Raw genomic sequence first — 16601 nt, 5'->3', positions numbered from 1 at the left:
TCCTGCTGCAATGCACCTACATATGAACTATCCAATTATATTGCACGACTCCTTACACCTCTTGTAGGAAATACCACCCACACTGTCACTAACAGCGGCAAGTTCATTCACCTTATTAAAGAGCTCTCAATTTCTGACAACAAGGTTATGGCATCATTCGATGTCATAACCTTGATTATGACATAACGATGATTTATTATATATTGCAAGATTGCATGAAGATAAGCTTAGAGGACCCAAATGAGTTATTGGAAAAATTAATAAATGAAGTGATTGATACACATGCAAAGAAAAAGGAAACAGGAATAATATTATTACAATCCAGTACTTGCATGTTTGATTATAATTTGTATAATTTTTTTGCAAATTTTAATCGGTGATTTTCATATTACATATTAAACTGTGATTATTGTCAGTAATGTGGTTTTTGTGAACTGACTATTAGTATTGAGATGTTAAATAATAAATATTTCCTTTTGTTTCATCATATTCTGTTATTATAACATTCATAAATATGCATAAGCTGTATATTTATATTTATGCATATTAGGCATACATATGTATAAATAGAAATATACAGATTTGTTTGTAACATATACATGTGTTGTAAATATTAAATAAAAATAATAAAAAATATACACATATACTATATGTACCCCCCCCTCCAAAGTTTACATTCTTCTCCCCAGCGCATATACCCCCCAAGTTTACATTCTCCCCCAGTGCAAACGCTTTGGATTCAACACTGTAAGTGGCAGTTATCCCCTAACTGAAATGTAAGGAACATTGCCAAAATAAATTTGTTTCTGAATTAAGTGCTCTGTATGATGTCCATAAGAGAAAAATAAAAAAGTTATGCAGGTTTTTTTCTTTTCAGTTTTATTATATCATAATAAACTAAAACAATTGTTAGAATCTTAAATAAAACAAAATTAATTTTTAATGTACAAATTACATTAAAATTTTTCAATGACATCGTAGTAGCTTATCTCTCTTCATTTATTATATGCACAAGACCTGTCCGAAAAGTAAAGACCCAAACTCTTCACAACCTACACAAATATGAGGAAACAAAATTTAATCAAAAATTATTTCGAGTACATATCTTACTATATTTCTACATAATTACCAAGGAAATTTAAGCTATTGTCATACCTATGGACTAATTTTTGCAACCCCTAGTGATAAAAATCTACTGCCTTTAATCAATTCAGTTTTTGCTTTTTTTGTCACTGCTATGTTTTTTTATGGGAGTGTTCTTTTTCAACTGCAAAAAAAAGGTGATAATCACAAGGCAGCAAGTCTAGACTGTGTGACAGGTGGTCGATAATTTCCCAGTGAAATTTCATTAACAGATCTTGCGTTATCTAAATAAGCAAAATACCTCAGAGAATAAACTACGTCTTTTGTTCTGAGCTTGCCATAGTTTCTAAAGTCCTGCAGTGTGTGTGTGTGTCTTTGTTTATGGTTGTTCCTTGTAGCCTAAATTCAACCAACAAAACACACTTTCTGTCCCAGGAAAACATAGCCATGATTTCCTTCACCAAAATTGAATGAATTGCTACAATGCGACATATGGCCTCACCTCAAACAAATTTATGCAGGTCGGGAGGGTTCATTTTAGGAAGGATGTGGATTTGTTGGAATGGGTATAGAAAAGAGAAATGAGATTAGTGAAGGGAACAAAATGTGCTCTTACCAGGAAAGGCTTCAATTCTGCAAACTGCTGCATCTGAAGATTATGCACCTGTGAGGAGATCTGATTGAGGTGTTTGCAAATGGATTGAATAATCTGAATGCTGATGGCATCCTTCCTCTTGGTCAAACTATGCACACGAAGGGCATAAATTCAAGTTGAGGAAGGATGGTTATAGGATAATTGTGCAGAAATTTTCCTTCAGCCAGTGGACAGTTGATTGTTGGAGCAACCTTCCATCTGGTGTTGTAGAAGTGGGTAGTTTGAATAAATTTCAAACTACCCACTGGTGATATGGGATGTTTTTTTTTGGTGGTGCTGTATAAGCTTGCTTTCAATTGCCACTATTAATACTAAATACTAGTGCTATTCATTTGAGGCAAGCCCATATGCCTCCATTGCGGTGATTAGTGTTTACTCTCTGAGCTGTGATGGCTAACCCAGGTATCTCATCATTGCTCACTATTCTGCCTAATAAAGAAAATCACCCTCCTCTTTGTAAATGCTGCAGAAATGTTAATGTGCTTGATACACATTTCACTTTGTGAGCATCAGTTAATATATTTAGTATCCATCTGACAGGCAGACAAATTGCAATAGTTCAGATGCTATTTCTCAATTTAATGGAGCAGTGTCCTTGAATGAGGCCAAACATTCCTAGCATTTAAAAATCTGATAACAGGCTGAATCTCATATTTAGTTTTTGATAGACACTTTCATTATTAACTTGTACTGAATAACACAGTGCATTCATAGCAACTAAACAGGTATAATGTGTGTTAGCTAGTACTATATGTAGTACTATTTTGTCACCATGGTAATCCCCTCTTGTTTGCAAGGTTGCTGTGTGCATTGGATATTTAGTATTAGTATTAGTAGTGCTAAATGATGCAAGAAAGCAAGCTTATAAAGCATCGGTCAAAAAAAAAAGAAATCCACATCCCTTGTCCATCCCCTCCAATAATTTGTCTAGTTCTTTATGTCCCCTCATGTGTGGTCTAAGCAAGAGGAAGAATGCCATAGTATGATTCAGTGCTGCAGTAAATTTAAAGCTTTGAATGGATTGAGCTTGCTCAATCCATTCAAAGCTTTAAACACCTGAATCAGATCGCCTGCAGGTGCCTAGTCTCCAGATTCTGCAATTTGCAGAACTGAAGCCTTTCTTGGTAAGCATACCATTTTTTTTTCTCTCACTAATCTAATTTTTTTCCTCTACACCTGTTCCAGCAGATCTACATCCTTCCTAAAATGAGGCCCTCCAGACCTGTATGCAGAACTCAAAATGTAGCCTAACTATTGCCTTGTACAATGGAATAATAACCTCCTATCCTTGCTAGCAAAGTTCATGTATATCATTGACAAAACCCCATGAACTGTCCTGACAGACTTTACTTTCTGGACATGCTTCATATTTGATTTTTTGGATATATTTAAATATATCTAAAGACTATTATTATTCAGTCTGTTGAACTGTATGGGCATATTCATTTTGTGGATGTTTAAATCCTCTGTGTGAAAAAAAATAATAATAAATAAAAAACAGGATCCTTAAAATAGAGAATATAAAAAATTAATATAATGTGTGAAGACTATTTATTCCAGTATTATCACCCATAGTTGTGTTTCTGTGATTATCTGGTAATTTTTCTTATTCATTCTTAAATAATTTCTAAGCCATTGGATTTATATTATTTTAAATAATTTAAAAACTTATAAATGACAAATACATATTACTTAATCTGACTTAATGCAACCAGAACATATTTTTAACCTATATTGTTATTTTTAAAATGATGATGCAGACCATTATACAGAGAAAAGCAAGCTTTTTTATTATCATCCTTACTGTTAATTATAATTATAACAGAATCCTGTATATAACTGTCAGTTTGGTATCAGACTGAAGTAGTTTAATATGGCAAAACTTAAATAAAAAACTTGACCAGATCGAAATTGGGGATAATTTGTAGTTTTGGTCCATGCATGCACTGTTTTAAACTGTGGTATTGATTTCTTACAGTTTCACCCATGTTTTTGTGCATATTAGTAGTGTATAACTTTGAGGTTTGTAGTGCTAATCTGTAATTGGATTGTAACAGTTAGTCTGCAGATGAAGCAATTTTTCTATGGCTGGCCAACCTACCACAAAAAAAACCTGCATGAAAATACCCCCCCCCTCCACTGTGATAACGAGGAAAGGGATGACATACAAAACATGATATCCAGGTTGTGGAGATTGTTATTTAAGAGAAACCAAGAGAAAACTGCAGGACTACCTCCTGAAACAGAGCCACCATCTGCATGGGATATTCCAAATATATGTGGCTGGTCACCAATATTGATGGAAAGTGACCATGTTGAACCATCTGAAATTTTTGATGAAGAGGGAGTGAATACATATCTTTTCTTTTGAGTTGGTTTTATTCTGCACTATAGGTGGATTTGTGTTTAGCCATCTTATCATTGCAAAACAAATTTATTACCAAATGTCTAATATGATCAGAAGACAGGAATGAGATTTGTGATATTGCATAGTATGATTCAGTGCTGCAGTAAGTCTTATGATTACAATTAATCTGTACTAGTCATGCTGGTGTCTTTTCTGTTGTAGAGTATGGCTCTGTGTCTATGAGAGTTTGTTGACAAAGACCAAATACTCCATTCGTTGCTGATTTTTATATTTTTTGCAGGTATCTTTTAATTTTATTATATTTCAGTGAAGATTGTAAATTTTAGTGAGTAATATTATATTTCATATCCTTTTAGCTCACTTTACCATAAATTTTCATAAGTAGTGAGTAGTATATCTGACTAACTGTTTAGTCATGCAATACATAGCATATTCAAAATGTTCATGAATTTTTGAACTGTATGCAAAGGATGCAGTTCCTGTGCATAGCTTTTTTTTTTTCTGCATATGTATGGATATTAGTAATCATTTATGGTTTGGACACACATACCCACTCAGTTTGTAAAGGCTGGTTAAGGGTAAATATGGGTGAGTTGTTGTTGTTGGAGGTTTTACAGCACAATGGCAGCTAAAGGCCATTATGTGCCATATGGGTGAGTGCTCTTTGTCAGTGATGTTGCAACTGGAATGGTGACAAGCATTAAGCGTTATGTGATTTGAGAAAGACTTTCCCACAAGTTTTTGAAATTCTTAGCATATGATGTTTATTTTTGTTCAGATTACAATGTCCTGTCGTATGTAGTACAAAACAAAAAACAACTTGCTCTTGCTGTGACAAAGAGCAAGTTGCTTTTTGTTTACATATCTACTGTACCCAACCTCCACAGACTGACTGAGCATTCATGCTTCAACCAGTTGACCATGTATATCCATTCATGCTATTGCATCATTTGACAGGTGTTTCAGAATTTCTGAAATTTTTTGACTCCACTGTGTAGGATTGTATTATTATTATTATTGTTGCTCTTATATTATTTCTCTTTGATTGGGGGATTCCACTCCATGATGGGTACTGCTACCTAGTACACAGGGTGGTTGTAATGTCTGGTGTTACTGTTGGTCGAGGAACTCTCTGACTATCCTACAGGTGTTCAGGATTGCGACTTTCTGGAGTTCCTTGTAGGTATTCTCTGGGAGACCTATTGCTGCTAGGTTCCTATGTAGGGTCTTTGGCACCATATCAGTGGTTGAAACAATGATCTGAATGGTCATTACTTCTTGCATATGCCACATCTCCTTGACCTCATGTCTCAGTTTCGTGTACTTCCTAATTTTTTACTCACAGGTTTTCTGGACATTGCTAGTGTTGGGCACCGCTATGTCAGTCAGGTAGGTAGCCTTTTCCATCTTGTCCACAAGGGTTATGTCCAGTCTGTTGTGCGGGATGGTCTTATCCTTTATTATGGTGCGGTCCCAGTACAGCTTGTGGGTTGGGGTCTCTAGTACTGCCTGGGGTTCATACTTTTAGTATGGTACACTTTCTTTGGTCAACTGGTATTTCCTAGCTAGCTTCTGATGTATTATCCTGGCTACACAGTCGCATCTACGAGCGTACTCAGTCTGGGTGATCACCTTGCCTCCCCTATGATGTGTTGGATCCTTTCTGAGGCCATGTGGCATCGTCGACATGTGTCATCTGACATTCCGGGCTCCTTTGCAATGTATTTTCTATAGTTTCTGGTGTTGATTATCTGGTCTTGGATCGTCAGCATGAATCCTTCAGTCTCGGGGAAGAGTGTCTCCCTTTTGAGCCATGCATTGGAAACAATGTTATCGATGTGATTTTGATGGAGGTCATTGTAGTGCCTGCCATGGAGTGTCTTCTTTGCCCATCTTTCTAGCTTCGTTTCTTGTTCCGTATGGGCAGTGGAGGCTCCTTGATTAGGTTGAGTGAGGTATACCACTTATCTGTCTTCCTTATGGCTTTGTGGAGTGGTGGTGCTGTGTTGTTCTTGAAGTAATCCTTCAGGTTAACTATCGCTGTTTTCTGTTGCTCTATCAGGCCCCTTCCTCCCTCTTTCCGAGCTATTGTTAATCTCTCTAGTGCTGATTTCAGGTGGTGTTAGTGGCTCTTGGTCATCATCGTCCTTGTCTTTTGCATGATATCCTCTAGCTCGGTGTTAGTCCAATCTATGACCCCAAAGGAGTATGTTAATACTATAGCTGCATGGGTGTTTGTGGCTTTAACTGTGTTCCCTCCATTCAATTTTGCTTTCAGCAGGCTTCTGAGTCTCTGATGATATTTTTCGGTCAGGCACTTCTTGATTTCTATGTATTCTTTTCACCCCGAGCCAGGAATGCAAGGATTTTTACCCCCAGAAAATTTTAGCAATTTTGTGCTCTTCTACCTCCATTTACATAGCTGAAACTCCCAATACCTTTCAAAAAAGAAAAAAAAAGTATTTTCTTTGATTTCTCTTGAATATCTCAGAAATTAGTTATCACACAAATATGAAAAATGCAGGATCAAGTAAAATCAATTGAAATGTCTGTTTCTTTGTATGCACTTCACAAGAAATTATTATATATATTTTTTAAATTACAGGTAATCCTTGTATAACACGGTAGTTAGGTACCTATAAAATCCCGTGTGGTGCGAAACTGTGTTATATGAGACTAAGAACCAATACAAAAAGGGGGGTTATGTTCCAAAATCTAACAAAAATACGTAATTTTTTATAACTATCAGAAACTTTTTATTAAAATTCTTAAAATAAAAATAAAAACGTTTTATTAAAAATATTTAAAAAATTTTATAACTATCGGAAAAAATTTATTAAAAATAGTAATAACTGGACAAACTGTGATACATAATATGTCAGTTAATGTATGCTCATTTAATTTTCTTCCTCATTATCACTTCTAAACACAATCAAATGAGAACGTTTTCTCAGTTGCAGAATATCTTCACCTTCTGAACTTTCTTCTGTAGTATCTATTTTCATGTATCTTCTGGTCTCTTTAAAATATCAGTATTCTGGGATTGTTTGCTTTTGTTTGATAGATCTTTGTAAATTGCATGGTATAGAGCTAAGCATTTTTGAAGCTCCCTTTTGAGCTTTGTGTTCCTTTCAGTCGAAGGATATGCATAAAAAAAAAATAAGATTCTAATTGCTCGGCTAAATTTATGCTTTCCCATATGCTTTTAAGTGTAAAATTCGGAACTTCAGAATTTTCTGTGCTATTATCCTCTGAATTGATTTGGTTTATCTCTGATATCATTTCCACCAAATCCGTTTTTCCAGTCTCTTTTCTACCAGTAATTCATGAAGTCTTCAGTAGTTTTATCATGAAAACCTTCCCCTCCTACTGACTTAGCAAGTTCTACCTTGCACCGATTCTGTTTTCTGCTGGCTGGACCATATTTCATGAATGAACTGACTCTGTTCATACATTTTTCCAACACGCATGGGTTGACAGTTTTACTTCTTTGAGCGATAAATCTATGATTTCGATACAGTCCACAATTGAAAAATGGTTCCATGCCTCCATCACTTCAATAGATTCGGAATCAATTTTTTTCCAAAATCGATTGATTGTAACGATTTTCTGATGTAATGAGTTTTAAAGGTAGATATAATGCCTTGATCTAATGGCTGAATTAAAGAAGTTGAATTAGGTGGTAGTAACATTACTTCAACATTTGGCTTAAATCTTTTGAATGGCCTGGCACATTACCCAATAGTAATAAAATTTTGAAATATAGATTTTTCTTTTTATAAATACTTTTCCACAACTGGCACAAAACAATTTATAATCCATTCTTTAAATAAATTGGCAGTTACCCAAATTATGCCTAATTTCCTTAGGCATAATTTAGGGCTGGAATTTTAATTTACAACAAAGAAATTATTCCAATACGCTTCTTAAGAACAAAGTTTAGTAATACATACCCAGAAAAATTTATAAACAATCAAATAATCAAAATAACCTTACAAAAACCTTAAAAGTTATGAACTGTATCTTTCGAAGTCACAAATTTTTATGCTCTTGAACTAGCATAAGTTCAATAGCACAGAACCTAACAGGGGGATTTACCAACAAAATAAAATACGTGGATTTCCCAATAAATTTATTTTTTATTTATTTATTTTTGCATAAATTAATGAGTTAACAGCAAGGATTCACAAAAAAGAATGCAAATGTTTAAAAATTACATCCAATATAATAGTAGATTTTTCCCCACACAAAAGCTCAAAAATACCGTGTTATACGCAGTTAGCCACAATTCTCTAACTGTGTTAGAGTGTAACCATGTTATATAAGTATCCTGTTGTGCAAGGATTGCTGCAATTTATCAATCGTGTTAGAATGAAACTGTGTTGTAGAAGTATCATGTTGTGTGTGTGTGTGTGTGTGTGTGTGTGTGTGTGTGTGTGTGTGTGTGTGTGTGTGTGTGTGTGTGTGTGTGTGTGTGTGTAATAACAAAATTTGAATAAAATTTATCTATTGGAACCCAGTCATAAATTTTGAAAACTGGGGTAAAATAGAAATCACCACATTGCACACTGGCTAAAAAAAAATAGAGGTTGCATTACTAATATAAAAGTGTCCCTCCCCCCAAATAATATTATTATAACACCTTTTATGAATTTGTACTTGAGCAAAATTGCAGGAAAAATTCTGTCTTTATTGGAAGGTGCATTACAAACCTCTGAAAACTGGTGTCAAACTGAATCTTTGTAACAACTTTGTTTATGTCTAATGAGAAAAAGTGCACTCTCCTCACAGTGAATTGTTTGTTTTTTAAAATTATTATACACTCCTTCTTCAGTGTGCTTTGTGTCTAGCAATGGAATTTCAAGGAAATTAAGCTAGCTACATAATTCATTTCAACCAAGGTTCTATCCATTCCTAAAGAGAGGATTTGAAATCTTGCTTAACAGGAATTATGTAAGAAAATATTAACTTTGGTGAAGCACAAAACTTTTGTTTTAATCTCAGATTATTAATTTATTCTGACCTAACAACATATATTGCTTCTATGTGTTATGCCTGAAATATTTATGGAATGTAGTTATTTTATTTTAAAATTTTATAATTTTTTTTTCAGAGTGGAAACAATGGCACAGCGAGTAGAAGATATCAATCAAAGGGAAAAAGAAACCAGTACGTGCATACATGGTTTTCAGTATAGGCTAAATAAGATAGAAGATTTAATGGAACAAACAACATCTTCACTGTCAGTTATACATCAGTTTATTACACAATATATTGAAGCTGATGCTACTCATGCTTTTCATACAACCATTAGTCCTGAATATTTGGAAGATAATCAAGAAGATTCACAACAGACTATGCCATATTATGGTCATTCCATAATTCCACCCACTGTAGAGGTTATAGAAGATGACAGTGAAGAAAATAGTGATGAGGGTGATAGTGGAGGCAGTGGTGATGGAGGTGGAGGTGTTAGTAATGAAGGCGGTAATGAAATTTCTGATGTTTCAAGTGATACAAATATGAAAGGAACTTTCATAGATGAAGCTGTTCCTCACCATAGTTTAGTATCTCCCTTTCCTGACTTGCATAATAAGGCTCCTTCCAGCAACCTACTTCAAAGGAGACTTCAGAAACGTCGATTAGAAGGTGGTTTAATGCGACAGACTACTGTAGCTGCTCCTGAGGCTATTAGAAATACTTTGTCACTTGAAGAGGCACCAATAAAAATTCCTCCACCTTCGGCAAGATCATTACAGAGACGGCTCAGCATGTGCCAGTTAGATGAGCCACCGCTTGATACTCTCCAAATTAGAAGGGCTTCAAAAGTAGAACGTAGTCTTTCATGCATGGGTCAAGTAAAGTTGCCAAAACAGGATGCAATGATAAGAATCATACCTCCATCTCCACATCCCCGTCTTGGAGCAACAAGGGGAGAGTACACTAGTATTACGGATGACTTGGAAAATGTAGCACTTAATAATCAGCTTCTTCCTCCATCTCCTACAGATCCATATTCACCAAAAGTTGCACAAGGAAGAAATGATAATGTTAAAAACCAGGATGTACTAGCACTTGAAACTGAAATTTTGAGAGATGCAGAAGCAGAAGATTACTATTTAATGGAAAGTTTAATTCAGCGACGTCTTCATAGAGATTCTGAAAACCTCACTGTTAGCCTTGAAGAACTGTTTAGTGCACACAGTGATTCTGACTGTGAAATAGATGCTGTCCATGAAGAAACCTATGGTAATGGCGTTACCATTGTAGTTCCATCTGGTATTAGTCCTTCCCCTTCTGCTCCAAGCATTGCAGAATGCCCACCGGAATCACCAAGTAATAACCAGCTTCCAAAATCTAGGTCAGCACATCTTATTGTTTCCCAACATTCTACTTTTAGAAATGAGACTTCTTGTTGATTGCTCAGGAAAGTTCTATTCAAGAAAAAGTTAAAACTGAAACTTTTCAAGAATAGGAAAACTAAATGCAATAATGGTGCTGGTATAAAAGTCTCTGTGGTGACATTATTGTCATCATCATCATAATATAACAACAGGGTACTGTTTTTCAATAATGCCTTATATTGTAAATATTATGAATTGCTTATATATGTGTGTGTGTATGTGCATGAGATATAATTTAAACTATAATTCTAGGTGAAAAAATCTGAAAAGAATCAGGATAGTAAACTTAGTTGTCCTGTATGTATAAAGTTCAAGAATTTTTACAATCCACTAATTTATTTATTTGAAATTCTGAAATTAATTCTGTAATTTCAGAATTAATTCTAGTTTTTAAAATAATTTTTTTGTTCATATTTCTGTCAGCTTTGCAAAAGATACATGTTGTTATTGAAGATTGTAAAAAATTTTTGAGGGAAATATTTTATATTTTATTTTGAGGGAAATTGCTGTATAAAATTTCTGTTTTGCTTTGGAACATTTTTCTTAACTGCTATTGGTAAGGAACAACAACAATGTCTACTGATTTCAATAGTTACATATTGCTGATCTATTGTTGTATCTTGTAGTATTATGTGTATTTTCATACAATTGCTTAAAAATCACGAAATAAGATAGTTACCTTCTGAAAGTGGGTTATTGACTTTAGAAGTGTCATTTACTTCCCTTTTAATCTGCAGTATGGGATTTGAAAAAAATTTCATTATATAGATAATTTATTTATACCCTTTATATATTTCTTTCATGGTTGGTAGAAATATATATATCAAAGTTATTTCTTACAATTCAAATTTATATATGTTATGTGTATTTTTATTAAAAACTTTTTTTTATTTTACTACAGTTACTTATAAGTATTTATTAATGTTTATGGAATACAAGAAAACTTCAGCCTGTTTGCTGCTCTGAAGACAGTATACAGAGGCATCTAATTTTAGCTCTACATTTATTATTATATATTTAACTTAATTTTGGGGTTTTCTGAAAAGCAACAACTAAGGTCATAATATGGCAGACAACTGTGAGTTAATTGTATATGTTTTTATGTAGTGAAAAACACTGAATTTTCAATTGGGGAACAACCCTTGTGACCTGACCTCTGGCTGCCTAACTCAATACCACAGTTTCTATTTAACAATAAACAATTTAAGACTGGTTTATTGATTTATATTTCAAATTGGATAAATTGTTTTTAAGAATGAGTTAGAAGTACAACACCCAGTTTAGAGCATTGTTATGTGCATTTTTAAAAAATGGAATTGAGATAAGATTCATAGTTTTTTTATAAGCCTTTATTCCCTTTTAATATATTAGTTCTTTTTGAAGATGCTTGATATTTAGCAATGTATTAAATGTGGTGGTTATGTTTTTTATTTAAGAGAAATATTTTTATCCTTTACTACTTTGAAATAAGTAGGTCAGTGGCTTGAATCCAATATTTTTCTACTTGGGACCAAATTTATCAGTTTCAGTTAAATATCATAGAAGTTTTCTGTTGATACTCCCATTTTTAAGGCACACAAACAAAATCTCAGAAAGATAAAACTGCAGTTTCATTCTTTGAACTATCTGCTAGTACTTCTAAATGAGAGGCACTGTTTTCTTTATCCATCCCAAGAGTTGGAGGTAGCCTTTTCAGGTGGTCATTAAGTTACAAATTAAATTTTTATCATTAATAATTATACATCTACCTGTCTCTTAGGGCAGAGGCAGCAACTGGTGGCCCATGAGCCCTTTTTTTGTAGCCCTCAGGTGCTTAAATGAGTTAAATGTAGTTTGTCTACAAATTTTGATAAACCTAATAGCATTTGGCATACTTTAACCAAACTGGTAATTGATTGGAATGAAGATGGAAGGGTTTGTTTATATTGAAATACTCTGAAGCTTGTAATTAGTCAACATCAACTGATTTCCATTCTCCTTCCAATTTCTATTTCAAAAGGATTATTTAGAAGGATATTAGTGTTCATTTTATTGATATATTTAAGTAGGCCTTTCCTTTATTCGGTTGTTCACTGTTTAATTTTAACCAGTTTAAGTAATTTTCTATATACTATTGGTATTACTATCAGTTATTTTAAGATGCTGTGTTTCTCTAGATTTTGCATATTTGTTTGCTGTTGTATGAATTCTAAATTTTGTTTTTTTCTGAAGCTGAAGTTAAATGGCACTGTATTATTATCAAATCTAGTTAGAAATTTGAGTTAAATTAAATTATTTCTAATTGGCCAAATAAATAGCAATGCTTGGACTTTGTTGAAGTCTATACAAAATCATCATAATTCTTAATGAAGTTATTTCTACAAATGTAGGAAATAATTAAGAGTAGGAGACCAGCAGAATTACTTAACAAGTACAGGTCGCTGTTGAAAAAAAGCTGTGAATTAGGGTTGAATTTGAAAGTGTCTGCAATTCTGCCCAGACACGATAGGAGGGAATATATGATGAGAGCCTTGTCAATCGATTCGGCCCTGGAAAGATTGTGCAAGGCTCAAGGGGTAGAAATTTTTTCAGCCTGGTCTGTACTTGTTAACAGAAGGGACTGCTTCTACAGGGTTGGGATACACTTAAATAGAAAGGGTGCAAGAATATTTGCTGATGCTATCGAGGCAGTGCTAGGTGGGTCGGAAAACTGCTAGCTTGGGGGGATACAAGGACTAATCGATTAACAGTAGCCGCTGGCAGAGGTGAAAGTTATTCTTGCACTGCCTCAATTGGAATGAGCAGAAGCCTGGAAAACAAGTTGCAGGATATTTCAGAGACTGCTGGGAGTCATTGCGGTACAAGTAAACACATGGGTTGTGTTAGGGTAGCTAAGAAAAAGAACAGGTGCATGTATACTTGCGTGTACACCAATGCTAGGAGTTTGTTATATAAATTTGATGAATTAGAGGTATTGCTCAATGCATCAAAGGCGGATATTGTTGGGATATCACAGACGTGGTGTCACACAGATATAAGGAATGCAAAACTGGAATTTGAGGAGTACAACATCTACAGAAAGGATAGACAGGATAGGAAGGGAGGAGGGGTTATCCTATTAGTTAAGAAACACATCAAATCCAAGGAGGTATATTGAGTCGACATCGCTGGACAGTGCAGTGTCAAGTCAGTTTGGTGTGACATAAGCATTGGGAGATCAAAATTGAGAGTAGGAGTGTGCTATAGGCCTAATGACTCTGATGAGTATAATAAGAAACTCTACAGGGAAATAGAGTGGGCCAGTAAATCAGAGAGTCTTATAATGGGGGATTTTAATTTCCCAGATATTGACTGGAATTTGTGGGTTAGTCACTCACACACTAGCTAGGCTTTTGTGGGTTGGTCATTCACACACTAGCAAGGCTTTTGTGGATTTATTGGATGATTGTTTTCTACAGCAGCTTGTTCGGAAGGCAACTAGAGGGAGTAATATCCTTGATTTGATTATCAGTAGTGATTCTTCATTTTTTTTTTTTTATGAAAACCCCAAACACAAAAGGTATCAAAACCTATAGTACTTAGTACCATGCATGGGTTGAAGGAGAAGTATGGGGGGAGGGGGATGCCGGAAACTTCGCTCTAGAGACTAAACATGGGTTTCACCACTTGAAGCCTCCAATAAGCAAAGTGGTGGTATTTCACCGGTTGATGAAAGTCATCTACCACCTACCATGCATTAAGAATCTGCAGATAGAGGAACCACAAGGTGGCAGTTGTCACAGTGTGCTGAAGTAGGATTAACTTAAAGAGGTAACTACCATCAGGGGCAAAGGGAAAGGTTATTGCTTTCGTAAAGGTGACTACGATGGTCTGAGACAGTATTTAAATTCTATACAATGGGACCAACTGATGATGTTACCAACAGCAAATTCAAAATGGGAAGCATTCAAACAACTTATCTTGGAAGCGACTAGGCTTTACATACCAACTAAGAAATATTGTTCAAGGTTTAGGCCTAAATGGATGTCAGATGAACTAATGAGACACATGGCAGAGAGGAAAAATGCATGGGTTACATAAAAATTAACACGTAACACAGAAGCCTATGATAGATATAAGCTGGTCGTAACCAAGTCACAAAAGAGGTTAGGCAGGCAAAGGCAGATTGTGAGAAATATTTGGCAAAGGATGCAAAGAAAAACAGCAAAGAGTTCTTTACTTATGTAAACTCTAGAAGGAAGGGGATGAATCATGGTCCACTTGATATCGATGGTTCAACTGTTGATGATCCTGCTCAGGTAGCCAACAAACTAAATGAATATTTTGCATCAACATTCACACATGAGAAGTTATTCAGCGAGGGGAATGCCAGAGGTGTATTCAACTCTGGCAGTAAGCTAGATAATCTTGTAATAACTGAGAGTAAAATGGAGGAGAAATTGTTGAAGATAAAGACAAGAAAGACACCTGGTGTGGATCGGTTCTATCCAGTTATATTAAAGGAGGCAGCAAAGGAAGTAAGCATACCCTTAGCCATAATTATGAGAGCTTTCTTGGACTCAGGGGAGGTACCCATAGACTGGAGATGTGCAAATGTGACTCCAATTCACAAAGGAGGATCAAAGGCTGACACAAGTAATTATAGACCTGTGGGTTTAACTTCTGTTCCAGGAAAATTAATGGAGGCACTGGTTAAAGAAGCACTGCAGGATCATCTAGACAAGACTTCAGTTATAGCTCGGACACAGCATGGTTTTGTTAAGGGGAGGTCTTGCCTGACCAATTTGATTGGATACTATGATGCAGTTACAAAAGAGATGGATGCAGGGAATAAATTTGATATTATATACTTGGATCTTAGAAAGGTTTTTGATACTGTTGCACATGGAAGACTGCTGCACAAATTGGAGCAGTGTGGCATTGGAGGCAAATTGCTGCTATGGATAAAGGGGTGGTTGAGGGGGAGAAGACAGACAGTGGTAATCAATGGACACTGCTCATCGTGGACTAATGTTATTAGTGGAGTCCCTCAGGGTTCAGTGTTGGGTCCATTATTGTTTTCTGTATTTATAAATAATATTGATGATGGTATATCAAGCTTAATGTCCAAGTTTGCAGATGATACAAAGGTTGGCAGGGTTGTTAAGGACACTACTGATGCTATGCTGGTGCAACAGGATCTGGAAAGGTTGAGCAGATGGGCTGAGAGGTGGCAAATGAAGTTTAACATTGACAAATGTAAAGTACTACATATGGGAAATGCAACCCCAGAGCAACGTATCAACTTTGTGGTACTACACTGACAGTGGTAGAGAATGAAAAGGACCTGGGGGTAATTGTGCAGACAGATATGAAGTTCTCTGAGTAGTGCAGACGGGCTGCAAGAGTAGCTCATAGTGCCTTGTCAATGATATACAGGAATTTTTCTAGCAGGGATAAGGAGGTGACTGTTCCCTTGTATAAGGCAATGGTCAGGCCACACCTTGAGTACTGTATACAGGTCTAGAGGTCTCATTTCAAGAAGGATGTAGAGCTGCTGGAACTAGTACAGAGAAGGGAAACAAGATTAGTGAATGGAACAAAGGGCTGCTCGTACGAAGAAAGGCTTAAGTTTTGCAAATTACAGTGTCTGGAGACTAGGCACTGGCGAGGTGATCCGATAGAGGTGTATAAAGCCTTGAATGGTTTGAGCATTGCTCAATGCTGATGGGATTCTTCCTCTTGCTCAGAATAATCACCCGAGAGGGCATAATTCAAATTGAGGAAAGACAGATGTAGGATAGATGTGCGGAAATTTGCCTTTAGCCAGTGTGTAGTTTGTTGGTGGAATAGACTTCCATCCCTTGTTGTGGAAGTTGAATGCCTAAATAAATTTAAGGCTCAGCTGGACAGGTATTTCGAACGAACAGAGGGGTGAAGTGGAAGGTTTTTTTTTTTGGCTGATGCTGCATAAGCTTTGCTTTCTTGCATCATATGCCTCTACTAATGCTAATGCAAGCTTTAGGTTGGGATAAATTATTATTCACAATACATATTATTTATAAGAAACACATGAACAGGACGCATTTTCATTAGTAACAAAAACATGTTCTGTGAAATATAAAGTTTAAAA

The 16601-nt window shown here is 35.4% G+C and overlaps 1 protein-coding gene across 1 annotated transcript in view; it reads left to right on the top strand.

The window, feature by feature from the left end:
* Nucleotides 1–10525, top strand: part of Trpm (transient receptor potential cation channel, subfamily M) — a 715965-nt gene extending 705440 nt beyond the window's left edge. The window contains exon 29 of the mRNA XM_090378481.1: nt 9220–10525. Within this exon, the coding sequence (XP_090234607.1) occupies nt 9220–10525 (1306 nt within the window). The remainder of the gene's footprint in view (nt 1–9219) is intronic.
* Nucleotides 10526–16601: the final 6076 nt, after the last annotated feature.

Source organism: Mastigoproctus giganteus, chromosome 7 (assembly GCF_048544385.1).
Source record: "Mastigoproctus giganteus isolate SK-2022 chromosome 7, ASM4854438v1, whole genome shotgun sequence".
Classification (NCBI taxonomy): Eukaryota; Metazoa; Arthropoda; class Arachnida; order Uropygi; family Thelyphonidae; genus Mastigoproctus; species Mastigoproctus giganteus.
The sequence above is the reverse complement of the archived record's forward strand: the minus strand, read 5'-3'. Positions and strand labels throughout refer to the sequence as shown.